At 42.6% G+C, this 18,256-nt stretch overlaps 2 protein-coding genes across 8 annotated transcripts in view; both read right to left on the minus strand.

The window, feature by feature from the left end:
- LOC131692556 (transmembrane protein 184B) overlaps positions 1 to 16,382 on the minus strand; it is a 108,864-nt gene extending 92,482 nt beyond the window's left edge. Inside the window, exon 1 of one of the 7 annotated variants that reach the window (XM_058979661.1) lies at positions 16,280 to 16,382. The gene's annotated coding sequence lies outside the window, so the exon portion shown is untranslated. Of the gene's footprint in view, positions 1 to 15,873 lie in introns of all 7 variants that reach the window. The other 6 variants (XM_058979664.1, XM_058979665.1, XM_058979663.1 and 3 more) reach the window with 6 other exon arrangements.
- LOC131688310 (uncharacterized) lies at positions 8,654 to 15,025 on the minus strand. Its single transcript, XM_058972511.1, has one exon. The coding sequence runs from the start codon at positions 15,023 to 15,025 to the stop codon at positions 8,654 to 8,656; it is 6,372 nt and encodes a 2,123-aa protein (XP_058828494.1).
- Positions 16,383 to 18,256: the final 1,874 nt, after the last annotated feature.

The following is an 18,256-nucleotide window of genomic DNA, read 5'->3' on the forward strand; positions in this document are numbered from 1 at the left end:
GGTGGGTGGGGTGGTTTGGATTTAATTCAATACGGCAGGATGCGACTTATGTGTGCTGCTTGAGTGTTGCGTTGAAAAAAATATTTATTTTTATGCATGCGTGTGCGTTATAACTTGTTAATCCATGTTTACGGCGCTTTGTAGCTGCGTAGGGTAAAGAGCCTATTGGCTTTCATATGTTTCATATTTCGGTTATATGTGATATATTTCGGTTATATGTTTTTTATCAGTAAGGCATCCGACAACGTGCTTATGTAGTTATTGCACTGTTCAGCAGCATAGTATTTTATATAGGAGAGTACACTCAGGTTTTTTTACGCGGTTTTTCTTTGCGTGGTATTTTTTACGCGGATTTTGAAATTTACGCGGTTTTCGTTTACGCGGCCTGTATCCCCTGCGTAAAAAACCAGAGTGTAGTTGCATCGGAAACAATCACATTCCCAGCAGAACTTTTTGTTTTCTAATTTCAAACACTTTTGTTTCGTACTGCACACAACGGAAAATTTTAAAACAGAATATACCGTCCCAGCAGCAGTTTAAGCGGGTGTTCTTTTTCGATTAAAATTCAAGCCATGTCTTAAACGTTACTGGAATTAAAAGTGTTTTCCCAGTTTATGCAGTCAGAGTATCTGTCCTGCCCTATGTATTTAAAACACAGTTCTAATCGTGTTTTAAAGTATACAACAAATAGAACGGTTAGGTATACCAATTTAAATTTTAAAATAAATCTGTTTTAAATTATGAAACAAACCGCTGTACTGAAGATATAATTATGTCAGTCCTATTACCACATAAAACACCTATATAACATAAAACGCTGTAGAATTGGTTTAATAATACAATGTTTACACTACAGAGTTATAACATGTTATAATAATTAGCAACAAGAAAAATGTCACCAAGATGGCATAAAAACTCGTTTTAACTGGTAGTGCGAACGTTGTATAACAATCAAATAATTTCATTTGTTCAACCACTAATCAAGAAATACTTAACCTTAAGATTGTTTACTTAAGTTCATTAGTACATTATTAAAAATTTAAATGGAAAATGAAATTTCATATTTCATGGAGAATCTGTATATTTCCGTTGGCGGGCGTGGGCTTCCTCATCACATTTCTCAATATGGAAATTTTCTTTTGAATATATTTTCTGGACAGACCAGCCTATTTTTACTAGGTGGATCAGCCAAATAATGCCAATCACCTAGTGAGATACTTGATTAATTGTAATAATAGATTACCGTTAAAAGACCTTCAATAAATTATGTTTTGATGGGATACCCTATAGCAAATTGTAACATATGAAAACAGGCGAGTGAGCTAGAACGTAAGTCGAAATGTGTGATAGATAAAATTTATTTGCACGCTCTTGAAAAAAGCTACATTTTTAATGTCACCGTGGTTGTGTCCTGTAAAAAAAATAAAGGGTTGTATTTTTTTTCCATTGATTTTCGATTTCGAAAAAAATTGTTTTATATGACAAACGTAATTTTTGTAGTAGAAATTTGCTTAGTCACACAAGTATTACGTCTTAATCTATATTTGGGCGACCGGTTGGAGCATCTTAACGATTTCGCTAGAATGCACTCAGTGCACTAACCTAAAGTTTTCATTGAAACTGGCAGTTCATTTCATTGCCTTGAGAGCCTTGAGAGACATAAGTACAGTTTCGACCCGTTTTTATAAACTCCCGGTTTTATGCACCCCCGATTTTATGAACTTTTTGTACCCGATTTTATCAACCTCCCGATAATTCATTATTTTATGCCCGCAATTCAGGCCTACAATCTTACAATTGTATTCTATTAAGGTAATGAGTCTTGCAGTATTAGGTAGCAGTCAAAATGTAAAGTAGTTTACCCACTTTTGGTCCTATTTAAAGTAATTGAAAACTAGAATCAGATTTTGCTTGAATTCTCAAAAAAAAAATCAGTGCTGTGTGTTTTTATGATAAAATAACAAACTTTCACATATTCTCCGTGGAAAACATAACAATTGGAAGAGACACCGTATGTAGTAAAAATTGTATATTTTGCATTGTTCATGACAAACTGCAAACAAAATTTAAACCAAAGACTATTTTTTGCGGACTATCTGTAAACACCGGTCCCGAGGGTACAATTTAGCGCATATTTGTCTCAGAGGCTGTGATGTCTGTTCTCTAATTTATCTACTGATATAAAACGATCTACTGCCAGCGAACTTGAGTCATCACTAAACAAACTTCGAATTGAATCAATAGCTGATTCTTGTTCCTGTTTTCTATTGTTATCTTCTATATCATCCAAGCGGATTGATCTATTCACTTGTAAGTAGGAACAAACTAACCAGTCCGAACCAACTAAAATTGGTCATGCCAGTCGAAAGCCACTGACCTAGGTTCAAACCACCCATCTCCATAATAAATACGCGTGCCGGTTCCAAATTCTTTGATATCCGTTACGAAATATTGTTTGATGATGAAAACCCTTAAAACATAACAAGCCTGTTCTTCCTTCTCTTTATATTCTACGCGTAACTGTCCCACAAATAAAATAATCAAAAAGTAAATATTAAGTGTGTCAACTAAGAGATGGGTACGATATTAAAAACTTCGATTTTGCAAACTTTCGTAAACAAAATGAATAGAAAACATAGTTTGTGTGGATGGTAGATGGACCAATATGCTCAGAATAATCCGATTTCTGTCAGATTTTCCCACTGAGCATTTTTCGTAAAATATTCCGTAAATTAAATTTTTCTAATGAAAAACTGGACTAATTACACTAGAAACGTTGATTATGGACGTAATTTTAGACTGTGAAGCTTCATTTGATCCACCGTTTCTCTCAAGATCACTAATTTAATTTTCATCGTCCATCGCGTTTTTCTTAGTTATCAGTTTTAGAACATAGGCGTAGAATGGCAGTAAACTACCAACGCTGTGTGTCGAATTAATCAAAGAATAATTTTTGAATCTCATTTTTAAGGAGATTAACTGTTAAACTTCGTTGACAGAATGCATTGTCATTCATAATGAGTCTAATTTCAGATCGATCCTTTGCTTGGAAGTTGGATTAGACAACTGTCGAGCGGTTCGGTTGAATACGATTTTTTGCGCTGATACGGTATTAATTTTTAATTTTAATTTTTCTGCAAACTAACAACTTGAGACAATTCTCAAGTTGCTTCTAATTATGTAGGATGGAAAAAGGAAGTTTTTTTTTTTTTTTTTTTTTTTTTTTATCCCTTTATGGGCAGCTAGGGCCGAGGGTGGTGGCTAACGGGTTTCATACATCCTTGACCTGACGGACAAAGCTATGGTGCCTTGAACACAGGCAACGCAGATCCAAGGCCATCATTGAAATGATAAGTTCTGCGTTTGAGATGTACTTCCCCCGGTTGCCAGACGAATACCTGTAATTATTACTTGTTGCTTTGTATGTATGAATCTAATGTTCAGTCCTGGGTGGTGTATGCGTGGAAGATGTGGTTTTTAGCGTTCGAGTCCAGGAGTGCATATCTGTCTGGGTTAGCGTGGGCGTTTACTAATTGTGTAATAGTGTGATCGCTAAAGGCTCGAGCATATGAATGCCAGCGTGTCTCCAACTTTGCGTGCATAAATCCGGTTTTAGATCCGTGTTGCCATTCGCACATTCACGTGTATTCTCGAACGATCGCGCGCGAACCGTGAATCTAATAATTAATTTTCAGTGTATGGTAGAGAAACGTGTTGTCTAGTAAATCGGTCCAACTGAAGGCATGAGTCCAGGCTGATCGAGAGTAGAGAATTTCGAACGTAGCCGGTCTATGATCGCGCGAGTGGTGGGTTAATGCTTGAGACCGCGGTTGTAAAGTTATAGGTGCTGAAAAGTTCACTTAAGTAAAGGGGTATTGGCGAAATTGCGAGCGTAGGTGTGTGTGGATGATTGAAATTGTAATGTAAGTTCGCGTTTTTGACCAGGTTTGTGTTATCGCGAAAGTTAGGGGCGTTTGCACGTTTTGGATGTGAATGTATATGGGAGAATATGCAATTGACTGTGCTAGTGAATATCAGTATGAACCCAACTCAAGATACAGTAATAAAAGGAAAAATAACATGCCGAATGTTTCTTTTTTTAGGTCAATAACCGTGCATTGAAAAATGCCCAAAAACTCTGAACTAGGCCCCATCGAGTCCAGTCTGTCCGTCTCGTCCTGTCGTGTCTGGGGTTTCCAGGTTACATGCATTCACCAGATGAGACTAGCTTATGTCAGCTTACTTGTGCACTGGTTTCGTAGAATCGAGGCGATCATCGAAATGATAGATCCTACGAGTGAATGCACTTGGCCCAGTCACCTGTCAAGCATTTGTGTATTTGTGTGTGTTGAGATATGTGTGGAGCCTGTAAATAATATTTTAATACGAATAATATTTTATACTTCAAAACAAGAAATGTGCAATATACTACTTGCAGTTTGTTGATCGTTCCTACTTATCTGATTCCATCGAGTATGAGAATACATCTCCATTGTTCTAAAACCTGGCGACGTCCGATGGCAGAGCAGAATCATTGTGGGCAGCAATGTTGCTCTTCTTGGATGTATGAGCTCGAAAAGGTCATCACAAGAATATAACGCATGAGACCGAAAATAAATAAAAAAAAAATAAAGAGAAGAGTTAGTATTGTTATTGAGTATTAGTAATATGCCGATTTTTTTCGAGAGTTGTCCTACTGGAACTGCAGAGCTAATTGATTTAATTAAGGCATGGACCTAGACTTCTGGAATCGAGGATAGAGACTTCCGGACGCGAACGATTCATGAATGCGCGAGTGCGGGGGACTGTAGGTTCACGCTTGAGACTGCGTTTGAGTGATTACAAGTGCCGAGACGTTCATATTATCACCGGGATGTTATAATGTCTGGAAGAGCGCGAGTATAGGTTGCGTGGATGGTCGCGAAGGGCTTAAGCATTTTTATATTTGTTTGTCGCGTGTATGTGACTTTGCATTCGATTCGCGCGAACACGGGTATTTGGAGGTTCACTCTCGAGACCGGGATTGTTAATTTATAAGTGCTAAACCATTCACTTAGTCACCAGGGTGTTATACTTTTTACGAGATCGTGGGTGTGGTCGTGCGTGGATGATCGCGAAGGACTCGAGCGTTTGTATGTGGACGTTTTTGTCGCGTGTGCTAGTATGTAACTTCGCGTGGACACATTATTTTTATACGCGTGATGCTGTTCGCATGTTCGCGTATTCTTCAACGATCGCACGTGGACGTCTTGTCTAGTTTTTATTTCTATTGGTCCAACTAAAGGCATGAATTTGGGCTGCTATGATCAAGGGCGGAGACTTCCGGACGTGACCGATTCATGATTGCGCGAGCTTAGGTTCTTAGGTTCCAACGTTCACCCAATCAATCGGGGTGTTTGAATATTGGCGAGATCGCGGGCGTTCGTATTTGTGACCAGGTTCGTGTTATCGCGTAGGCCACGTTTGTACGTTTGGAATGAGGTGCCTGCAGAGAGTATTGGGCCCTAAACCCACATTGTATATTATTTGACCATGGCAGTGGATAATAAAGGTCGCCAAGTTAAGTACTAAAATTGATCACAATGTAGCTTAACTAAAAAGAAAATAATCGTATCCCAAGTTTATGTGATATCATCACTGTAATACTGCTTTGGTGGAAAAGCCCCCGGACCACATCAAGGTACAGTATCATGCCGAGGGAATTCTCAAGTTGCTTCTAATTATGTAGGATGGAAAAAGGAAGTTAAAAAAAATCCCGATTTTATCAACTTCCCCGTTTTATCAACCAAAATTTTTCCGTTGGTTGATAAAAACCGGTCATTACTGTATTCACAATCAATGCTAAGTTTCAAATATCAACGATGAGTTTAATTGCTCTTTTATTTCCTCAAAGATTTTTCATCAATAGTCGATACGTTTCGTGAAAAAAAAGGTGGATAAAGTGCTTATCAGCTGTCTATAGTTTGTCTGATAAGCAGGTAAAATGGTTTACACTGCTTATCAGCTCTCGCAGGTATTGGTATTGCTGACTCCCCTTGTTTACGTTAAGCGTGTCGTCACGTTGAACTGACTCACGCTGCTTTCGCTATTCAATGTTTACGAAACTGCTACTATGGCTTGAGTCAAAAAAGCAAAATCAGTGTTTAGTTGAGGGGTTCTTATATCCCAAATCTGAACTTTTTCTATTTTCAACAAATCGATTTTATTTTTGCTTCATCAGAATGTACCAAATTTTCATAGAGATCGATAGATCGAAGGTTATAGCGCCTTGATGCAAGCCTCGCCTACCAAGAGTGGTGGTAACATGAATCATAAAACTCGATTATTGCGAAATGTTCGGTTTCCAAAAATGGCTCATTAAAAAATAAAGCGTTTCGGAAATGCTAACAAATTAATGCTTGTTCTTTTTTTTTTCAATGCAAACTGTGCAATCAAAAAACTATAAGTTTCATGTCAGCAAATCATCGCTAGAGGCCTTTAAGAAAATTTAAACATTCCTCAATTTTTCATCGCAAAAAGGTCAAAATGTGGCGTTTTGGTTTGGGTACACAAGAACTATCCCACAAAGAAACTATCCAATTAGAATACATAATTCCTATAATAAATGGGTCGGTGTTAAGTCAGACCGGACTAAGAGACATTGTATTGTTTTCGAGAAAAAACGAGTTGAAAGTTTGAATCGCAGCATTCCATACGTTACAATTCGAAATGAATGTTTGCCATAATTCTTGCTATTACCATACCATTTTCATTTTATATTTCAAATCTGGCAGTAGTCGAAATGTAACTGAAGAATTTCTTTATTCAGTGCTATCATCTCATTTTTTGAATTTTTGTGACTTAGTCCGATCTGACTTAACACCGACCAATTTGACTATTCATAATGATAATTCGATGGTAGCTACTTATGAAAAGAAGACTTTACTTCTATCAATCTGTATATACACCATAGATATTTTATTATAAGAATAACGTCATATGAGAGGTGTCAATACTTAGAAAAACCTGTGGGGTTTACTCGAGAAATGCAACATAGTTTTTTTTATGAATTCGAGAAACAGTTATTGTTTTTGATATAAATTAGATGCAGCCAAGAATAATTGCCTTCCTTGTGACTAGATAAAAATTAGTTGCATACAACACTGGCTTGATGCATTAAACAGTCCCATTTGCTATGTTGATGCTATGCTTAAGGGCCTGTTATGCGTATCACGACAGAAAAGGGCTTCTAACTTTTATATTGCAATATAAAACAAAATTAACAGAATAAAAAAGCACAATGGTTTCAATTTTCCATATTGCATCACAATTTAGCTACAAATTCGCCATTTATGTCCATAATCGACCTTGCCAATGGGGTCAAGATCACATTGCGATGTCCAGCATGGTACCGTCCACAGACTAGCACCACTTACTAGCAAACTACGCTAGTGTGACACACATATTTTACCACAAAGCTAATAACATAGGATATTGCAAGCTATCAGACTTAGCAATGTGGCTGGTGGCCAGTTTCTGTAACAACAAACTGAATAGCAGCAAGACGCTCTCTTTTCTGTTCCACCGTACATGCTCTTTCTATCCATTTAAAGTTGTTGTGAGTGGGTACATTCCGTGAGGCTTTACCTCAATGCATATCAACGCTTTTTCTTGAAAAGGGCGATACTAGCAGTGACACCATTCACAGAAAATCAATAGTGAATATTTCAAGGCTTGGTTTTATTTCCTATTTAAGAACTATTGTGTTTTTTACATCCCAGATTGCATGATTCAGTGATCGAAACCCAAAACTGCATAAAGTATTTGAAATTATTAAATTAAAATTTGTTTTTGCTATTTAAATCGACAAAATGATAGTATCGCCCCTTTGGCGATTGTTTACTTTTTCGGTCCCACCTATCAGCATTGAAGTATCGCCCTTATATTTTTTTACAATAACTACCGTATTACACCACCGATTTCGTCCGGGTTTTTTCAAGAGCGATCATTGTTACTATTTACAGCTGGTATCAGCTTGATTATCCAAAAAAAATTCGAAAAAAACAGTTTCGCCTCTAAACTGCTAGCAAAATAAGTATCGCCCTTCTTGTTTGCATGGAGCGTGGAGGGCGAAACTTTAAATAAACAAACAAAAATACAGTTTCGCCCGATGTATTTTTTGCTGTAGTTTAAGAAAGCAGTATCGTAGAATCCAAATTTTTAGGTTAATTTGTTGTGTTGGGTGGATTAAATAAGAGGCTTTTCAGCAACACCCTAAGGAATGTATTCCAAACGGTATCAGCTAAAAGATCGGTCAATTATTGTATCTCGTTAATTCCCAACAATTACGGCTAGATTACAGGGCAATACGCAAGTCACGTATCACCTAACCTCAATCGTGCACAATTCGAACGGTTGAGTGCGTTTCTTGGCCTTCCGGCACGGAAATAAATGTTTGCTTATATCTTCACGAATTCAACGTTCTATTTACTTAAACTTCCAACAATTTCTATCTATTCTTTTTTCTTATACCTTTCTCTCATCTCTACGTGACGTCTATGTTTTTCTATCCTACCATTTCAAACGATCCTTTTTTTCCTTTTTCTATCCTTCCATTTCAAACGGTCCTTTTTTCCCTTTTCCTATCCTTCCATTTCAAATGGTCCTCACTACATCAAAATTGTCCACCGACAGGTGGTAGACCGTGGAGTTGGAAGGGGTCAGCGGGACATACCGTAACACTCCCCGACCCGTAAGGCTGGTTAGCTATCTCCGGTTCAGCTTTACCTTCTGCTGTTCCCGGCTGAAGCCCCACCTTTTCTATGTCGATCCGCGCCAGCTTTGCAACAGGTCGATGCACCATTCCGTCGGGAGTTTGCACCACGGCATCGCGAACTCGCCCATCTCGGCCCACCACGACCTTGGCTACACGTCCTCGAATCCATCCGTTGCGTATCTTCTCCTCTACGATGATCACCGAATCTCCTACCTCGATCGGTTTTGTCTCCTCAAACCACTTGGTACGACGTGCGATGGTAGGAAGATATTCCCGCACCCACCGGCGCCAAAACTGATCTACCATTGTACGGCATAGATTCCAGTCGTTCCTGCAGGCTTGTCTTGGATCCGTAAGCGTCTTCGGAGTCTGCGTTACGCCGCTCGAGCTCATTAGAAGAAAGTGGTTCGGTGTTAGAGCCTCCTGTTGCGCCGTCTCCAGAGGAATATATGTTAGCGGTCTCGAATTGACCACACTCTCAGCTTCCACTAGCAACGTTGCCAGCGTTTCTTCGTTCGGCGTTCGAGAAGACTCCATTGCAGCAAGAGCGGTTTTCACCGACCGCACTAGACGCTCCCAGGCGCCACCCATGTGAGGTGATCCAGGTGGGTTAAACACCCATTTCGTGTTCGCGTTGGTGAACGTTTCGGCAAGCTGGCGCTCGATTTTGCCCATCTCCTGCTTAAGTTCGTTGCTCGATCCCACGAAATTTGTGCCCCTGTCGCTGCGGATCTCCACAGGTGCTCCTCTGCGTCCGATGAAACGCCTGATCGCCATCTTGCAAGATTCCGTTGAAAGTGTGTGAGCGACTTCGAGATGGATTGCTCGTGTGGTCATACACGTGAACAGAGCTACCCATCGTTTTGCAATACTTCGGTTCACCCGCACGCCGATCGGCCCGAAATAGTCGACGCCTACGTAGGAAAATGGACGTACGTACGCCTGCAACCTGGCCGCCGGGAGTGGAGCCATTCGGGGTGTCGCCAGACTTGGCTTCTTGACTTTACACAAGGCGCACTCTTTAGCCACCTTACGCACGAACGGGCGCAGTTGCGATATGTGGAAACGCTGTCTCACTTCGTTCACGACAGTCTCGCCATTGGCGTGAAGAAATCGTTGGTGGTACCATTCAACCAGCAGTCTAGTCACTGGATGGGCTTTCGGCAATATTACTGGAAACTTAGTGTCAAACGCGGCGACGGTCGCAGCAGATATCCTTCCATCAGAACGAATAACACCTGCTTCCTCCAAGTACGGAGACAGTTTGTATATTTTGCTGGTTTTCTCTAGCCGCGCCTGTTGTCCTGGCTGCTTGTCCCGCATTACTGACAAAGTCGCCACCTCGTCCGGATACTGCTCACACTGCACCCAACGAAAGATTGTGGTTTCGGCTGTTGCTAATTCCTCTTGAGTGAGTGGTCCGTCCAGTCGAGTCTCTCGTTTTACCGTTCGCCGTAGATTTTGTACGTAGCGATGAACATGTGCTACCGATCGATACAAATGCGTCAGTTTCGAGAATCGCTCCCACCTCACAAGTTGTGGCGGTACGATAACCTCCTTGTGCACCAAACACGACCTCAGCTCTTCGTCGGTCGTCGCGCCGACTGAATCTGCATCTACGGTCCATTGATCTTCTGGCAAATATAAATCGTTGTCACCACGGAACCAACGGCCGCCTGAGGACAAACACGGCCCTTTTTCCCACTTTGTCGCATCGTCGGCGACGTTCTTTCTCGATGATATCCAACGCCATTGCTTCGCCTCCGACTTGGACAAAATCTCACCTACTCGGCAAGCTACGAACTGGCGATATCTTCGATGATCTGAATTTATCCAAGCCAGCACCGTCTTAGAGTCACACCATAACACTGTCTTCTCGACTACGAGCGAGTGCCCAGTGAGGATGGTCTTCATCAAGCGAACTCCGATTACCGCTGCCATCAACTCCAACCGTGGGATGGAGTGTGCCTTCAGTGGAGCCACCTTGGATTTCCCACCGACTAACGCAACAGAAATCCCATCCGGAAATACCGCCCGAAAGTAAGCGACACACGCATAAGCTTCTTCGCTAGCATCCACGTAGATATGCAGTTGCAGCGACAAGATATCTTTCACCGAACGTTGCGGAAAGTAGCAACGCGGAATGCTAATCTGGTCCAGATGTTTGAACAAACTCGTCCACCGCATCCACTTTCCAAGTAACTCCTCCGGAATTAGTTGATCCCATGTCGTCTTCGCCCTCCACAGCTCCTGGATTAGTACCTTGCCGTGAATGAGGAAAAAACACAACAATCCTGCCGGATCGAATGGGCTCATCACTACTCGCAGTGCCTGGCGCTTAGTTGGATGCTCCGCACCCACCGCTAGCGTCGTTGTAAACGTGAAGACATCGTCGACCGGCTTCCAGTACATCCCGAGCACGCGTTCGGTTGAACTGTTCTTGTCCAGCTGGAGACACTTTTCTGTGACTGGGTCTCTCTCCCCGACCCGTGCGAGAACCTCGGTGGAATTCGAAAGCCAGTTCCGCAGATGGAATCCGCCGAGAGAGTGGACCAGTTTGACTTCATGTGCCAGCTTCACCGCTTCGTCAACGTCGTCAGCGCTGTCCAAGTAGTCATCCACGTAGTGCTTCCGGATAATTGCGTCGGCTGCAACTGGATACTGTCTTGAATGCTCCTTAGCGTTCAAATTCTTCACGAATTGTGCCGAACACGGTGAACACGTTGCACCAAACGTTGCGACGTCCATCAAATACACATCGGGGGCTTGTGTAGGATCATCTCGCCAAAGCAGTCGTTGCGCATGTCGATCTTCTCGTCGAATCCGAATCTGGTGAAACATCTCCTTCAGATCCGCGCACAGAGCGACCCGTTTCTTCCGGAATCCGTATAGAACATTGAGCAACGTATTTAGCAGATCCGGCCCTTTCAACAGCATCGTGTTGAGTGCGACTCCATCCACTTTGGCCGCTGCATCGCAGAAGATACGAACCTTGGACGGCTTCTTGGGATTGATGACCACTCCTAAAGGTAAGTACCACGTACGCCGTGGATCTGAATCATCGAGCTCCTTCCGGGTCGCTTTGTGTATGTACCCTTTCGCTTGATACTCAGAAAGCTGTCTCCTCACACTTTCGCCGATGAGTAAATCCCTCTGCATACGCCTTTCCAAACACTGCAGTCGTCGAACCGCCATCTGGTAGCTGTCCGGGAACTCGAAGCTATCGTACTTCCAGAGAAGCCCAGTTTCGAATCGCTGTCCGACCCGCTTAGTAGTTTCCATCAGGATCCGATTTGCTCGTTGAGTTTCCGCGGACTCAGGATGGGCGACTTCCATTATACCCAGACTCTCGACTGAGAAAAACTTCTCCACGAGCTCATGTAGGGTCTGCTCGGCCTCCTGGCACTCGCATATGTGGAAACTATGAACGATATCCCCTGACTTGTCCTGGTTGGATCCGTAAACCGTCCATCCCAAACGTGATTTTGCTGCTATCGGCTCTCCCGGTCGGCCATCTCGTAGCTTGAGTGTCGATGTAACGTGAGCGTTGTCGTTTCCGATGAGGATGCGCGGTACCGCTTGATCGTAATCATCGATCGGTAGGCCCTTTAGGTACGGAAAGGTTTCTGCGAGTTCCGCGTACCGCAAGGATTGTCGTGGTAAGTCCAGCTTGCTTACGGTGCGCACGTCCGACAAAGAATGTTTGGATGCCCCTGACCGTCCTGCTATTTCCAATGCGACCCGTTGAGAATTAGCTTCTGACCTCTTCACGTTCGCCGTCCACTGCAAGCACAATGGTTGCGGATCTCCTACAACCCCAAGGTCCTTTACCAACTCTTCGTCAATCAGCGTTCTCTCCGAGCCGTCGTCCAAGAAAGCATACACGGACACAGATCGATTGTTCCCATACAAAGTCACTGGAATAATACGAAAAAGCGTAGTCTTCCCAGCGGAATGATGGTTGGTGACCGCTTTGGAACTACTTGTCTTAGCTTCACTCGATTCTTGCCTGGACCCATTCTTCGCCGAATTTCCGTCGTTCCCAAACTTCTTACAGCCATTTCCTGGCGTCTTTCCGTTTTCCCTGGCCTGCTGGGCTTCATTTGTGTCCCGTTTGGAGTGCAGCAAAGGGTGGTGACGCCGTTGACATCCGTCGATATCGCATTGCTTGCGATTCTTGCAGGGGCGCCTTCCGTGTGCTCCAAGACAGAGCCGACACAAGCCGAGTTTCTGTATTGTCTCCCAGCGTTCATCGACCGTTTTCTTGTCGAACTCTGAGCAGTCTTTTACCCGATGCCCCGAGTTTTTGCAAATGAAACACGCTGGGCTTGATGGGCGCATCGTAACGCCAGATGCTTCTTTGTTCGTCGCCATCAAAGAAGAATCCTCCATTGAGTGAGTTCCGCAGAAGTTTTTGTCCTTTCCGTTCTTCTCCTTCACTATTCGCTGCTGCTGTACAGGTTGCGGCCTAGGATCGTAGTTCACGGTCACGTCGGATGCCGCTCGCACGAGCGTCTGCATATACTGCGAGAAAGAACGCAGGTTCACTTCCCCGCAGCGCTGCTTGTATAGCGACCAGTCCAGTTTCATATGTGCTGGAAGCTTCTCTACCAACTCGAACAGTAGCATCGGATTGTTGAGATGCGCTTCATGCCTCCCGGCTTCCAGATGATCACAAAAATTCTGCACCGCCATACCGAAACCGATTAGCGTGTCTAGTCTTTCCTGTTTTGGCGCAGGCACCCCTCGGATCCTCTGCAACAACGCATGGATCAACAATTCCGGTCTACCATAAAGTATCTCCAGCGTAGCTAAAACATTTGGGACGCTCGCCGGTAGCAACAGTCGACTCCGCACCGATTCAAGTGCGTGCCCCTTCAAACACCGTTGCAACCTCGCCAAATTTTCCTCGTTCGAAAACCCGCACGTCTGAGTAGAGTTAACGTACGAGCTAATGAATAGCGGCCAGTCCTCCGGATTACCAGAAAAGATTGGCAACTCCTTGTTCATCACGTGTCTTGCCGCCAATTGTCGCGGTGTCGGTCCCCAATACGCCTGCTCGTCTTGCAACGGAGGTTGCTGCGCACCAGCCTGGAACTCCGCAAACCGTGGTTGCTCCTGCGGTCCCAATTGGATTCCTGGTGGCACCGTCTGCCTTCTCGAAAACCTTTGCTCAGTGGGGATCACAGACGGTAACGGTTGGCCGGCGTACGACTGGGAATACTCTCCTCCCAGTAATTCTTCCACTGTCACTGGACCTCTAATCGGGCCTGCACTATCTCTATTCACTGCGGTCGATTGCGCGTCGATTGCAAAATTCGGATTACCAACTCGCGGAATGATAAACGAATTGCCTGCTGGAGGAGGCTGGGTGAGAGGAAAGGGATAGTTTTGGAAAGCATGCTGCTTGGGGATTACATTTGCGATGCCTTTGCTAGGCCTGGCGAGCGCGGAGGTAACCGAGAAAATGTTAGCCTGACCTCTACCAACTATTGGCGCTGTTGTGCTTTCGGCTCGACCGATAATACCCCCTAACGTTGGCTCAAACCCTGACTGCCCTAACGAAATACCTGCCAACGCTGCTTCTAGAATACCCTCGTTAATGCTAGTTGGTTGCTGCATGCCGTCCTGCCTAGCTTGTATTCCAGTTGCGGTCGTCGCGTTACTCGTACCAATAGCTGGAGCCTTCTCCGTCGGGACAACCAACGTCGAATGGGCGGCCTTCCACTGCTGTACCTTGCTGAAGGAACTCTGCACTGAGGCGACACTCCGGTTGTCTTCATCGCCTTCCCCACCTAGGTCAATCACCTCTCTCAAACGGAATGACTCGTTCATTACCGCCTGCTCTAGCTGCAATTGCCTCCGCTCAAACTCTGCTTCCTTTTTCTGCTTCTCTTGCTCCATCTTCCGCTCGTGCTCCCGGCGCTCCAACTCTATACGCTTCATCGCCAAAGCCTTCTGGGCCTCAAGTCTCTCGAGCTGTAGGCGAGCCCTTATTGCTCCAGCACTACAGGTTGAAGTGCTCGTTCCTGCTTTGCTGTTAGCCTTGCTTCCGGGTGCATCAATCACCGGAATCTGTGCCGACGGTCTCTGACAGTTTGGGCATGTAAACGGTCGGTCTGTCGCATCAATGCTGTCGTTCACACCCACACAGGTAAAATGCCACCACGAATCGCAGTGACAACAGCTTACCATCCGATCCGTGTCAGGTTCATTACACTGGTTACAGTGTGTTTCCACGGTGGGGGCACTTCCTGTACAATTCGGCATTGCTTCGTGGTTATCTTGGACGATCTTTTAGATTGTTGGGTGGATTAAATAAGAGGCTTTTCAGCAACACCCTAAGGAATGTATTCCAAACGGTATCAGCTAAAAGATCGGTCAATTATTGTATCTCGTTAATTCCCAACAATTACGGCTAGATTACAGGGCAATACGCAAGTCACGTATCACCTAACCTCAATCGTGCACAATTCGAACGGTTGAGTGCGTTTCTTGGCCTTCCGGCACGGAAATAAATGTTTGCTTATATCTTCACGAATTCAACGTTCTATTTACTTAAACTTCCAACAATTTCTATCTATTCTTTTTTCTTATACCTTTCTCTCATCTCTACGTGACGTCTATGTTTTTCTATCCTACCATTTCAAACGATCCTTTTTTTCCTTTTTCTATCCTTCCATTTCAAACGGTCCTTTTTTCCCTTTTCCTATCCTTCCATTTCAAATGGTCCTCACTACATCAAAATTGTCCACCGACAGGTGGTAGACCGTGGAGTTGGAAGGGGTCAGCGGGACATACCGTAACATGTTGCGTTTTAAAGCCCTCATTCGCATGCATGAAAAAAGCCTTATGTTTACATTTGTAAGTATCGCCCTTTTCACAAAAAAGCGTTGATATTATTTTTCTTCCATTTTCTCAAGGTGATTTTGAACAAACTGCTCTGCTGAGGCCTACCTTTGAAACATGCTGAACACATCAGCTTCTAGAGCGTAACAAAATAATATTGCATTCAAACGAAAGTATTTTCCTCACCTGACGATTCATTAATCTGGAAGTAAAATGACTGCATGCGTATCCTTGCGTGTTATTGATTTCGACGCCTTTTACTTGCGTACCTACACACTGTCACGTAATTTGATCAAACTGGATCCAAGTGGGCGGCAGACATTTTTATCCGTTCGCTGTGAGGTCCCAACAATCAGCGGAACTAATGCTAGGTCGCAATTTGACCGCTTTTCAGAAAATTAGCACTAATTTAAATTAACCCAGTAGATTTCACTTCTGACAGTATTTGCCAGTTTTTCTCACTTCCGTATGTTGATATATTTTTTTCCACCTGCCACTCACTCATGGCCAATATTATACAGCTGTTTGTTGAAAATTATCAAATTTCACTCTTCCTAGCAAACAGCAAAGTTCCCTCCAGCACCGATTTTCACCTGGGAAATTCTCTCACACCATTTGCTACACGGTTTATAGAAAAATCATTAGGTATTGTGCAAAACGAGAAAAAAACTTTACCGTCATACGGACAAAGAATAAGCAACGATGACGACGTCCCGTACTCGAATGCTGATGTTGTCGACTGATGAAGAACGGTTTCTCCTCCTCATTCGGAATGAAGGAAGAAAAAAGACAGGTACAACTGACAGCACGAAAAAAGAGACGATGATGACAGTACTCAACATTGAACGTAACATTGAACGCACCTGTTTGTAAATTACAACTAAATGAAACCGGGACTGAACTAGCATCTATAAATTACGCCACGCAGAAATTAATGGAATTTACATATGGCGACTTCGCTTGAACCTGAAACTGAGTCAGGTTCTAACCCCAACCGCTGTCAGTTTATACATTTTGATAGCAGTTGGGGTTAGGAACTGACTCAGATTCGCCTCAAACAAAAACCACAATAGTCAGGTGCCCGACAAGAGGGTTTTCAAGAACTTTTCCTTAAAAAACATTTATTGATTTATTCCCGTAGGAATTATCACACATATTTTGGTTACTTATTTATCTTTTTATAGTTTTTCCAAACCACCAAAAGTTCGTACAAATTCAAATTAAATACGCCAAAGTCTCATACAAAGTAGTCCGCTTTTTAGGATTCACTTAACAATCAAATTTTACCAGGTATCTGCTACGCCGCCATGATTTCAAAGCCACAATCTAAAACGTCGCGTTAAGGTCGATCTACAATAAACATAATCGATTTCATTCGACACAACTTTGTGATGGTCCAGTTCGTTTAATTTGTTGGCATCATGGCGAAAAGTTTCTGTTATTCACTGACAAGTTCAAAACAACACTTTTCTTCACTTTTCGGTACAATTTTTTCACTTTTCGACAAACATCTAAAGATCGAGTTATACCGTACGGTGTATGATTAGTGCAGAACGAGCTTCAAGCAAAATGAGTAGAACAATCTGAACTGTCAGTGGGGCCCATAATTTGTGTGCCCGCTGAGATGTTGACTTATGTCAGTTCAATGCAAACGGGATAGGGGTGCCATATACGTGAATTTTACTACCTATTTCGGCTGTGGTATTGACAGGTCAGATAAATCGCTTGAAAATATAATTGCCAACACTAGATGGTCAAAGTGTGCCTTTGGTTTTTTTTATCGATTTTTGTTTATGTTATGAAAACTGTCAAAACATTTTTTTTTAATTTTTATTTTCTTGACGTAGACAGTTCAGTGCAAACAAACAGGGCGATACTTTTTTTGCTAGCAGTTTAGAGGCGAAACTGTTTTTTCGTATTTTTTAGGATTATCAAGCTGATACTAGCTGTAAATAGTAACAATGATCACTATTGAAAAAACTCGGACGAAATCAGTGGTGTAAAACGGTAGTTATTGTAAAAAAACGTAAGGGCGATACTTCAATTCTGATAGGTGGGAGCGAAAAAGCAAACAATCGACAACGGGGCGATACTATCATTTTGTCAATTTCAATAGCAAAAACAAATTTTAATTTAATAATTTCAAATACTTTATGAAGTTTTGGGTTTCAATCACTGAATCATACAATCTAGGATGTAAAAAACACAATAGTTCTTAAACAGGAAAATAAACCAAGTCTCAAAATATTCACTGTTGATTTTGTTTGAATGGTGTCACTGCTAGTATCGCCCTTTTCAAGAAAAAGCGTTGAATTATAATATTTATTGTTTTATGATTGTTTGTAGGGTAAATGCTATTGTAAAATTCTATCCGGGTAACCCCTTAAGAGTTCATGCGAGCAAGTTGCAAATTTGGATAAATACTAGTTCTGCCATTTTTGAATCGATTTTGGGTGATAAATAGGTCGTTGGATGCGTAATTGAATGCTCTCTCTAAAATTTTATTGAAACAAAGACGCTTTACAGCGAACAATCCAACTTGCGAAATTGCATTTCTCGACAAACATATGATTACGGCCTAAAAGCCAACTGTAAAAATTCTCTTTGAAAGGAAATTCCGGACAAATCGTTAACGGCCAAACACAGTTCGTA

This window comes from Topomyia yanbarensis, chromosome 3 (genome assembly GCF_030247195.1).
Source record: "Topomyia yanbarensis strain Yona2022 chromosome 3, ASM3024719v1, whole genome shotgun sequence".
NCBI classification, from domain to species: Eukaryota; Metazoa; Arthropoda; class Insecta; order Diptera; family Culicidae; genus Topomyia; species Topomyia yanbarensis.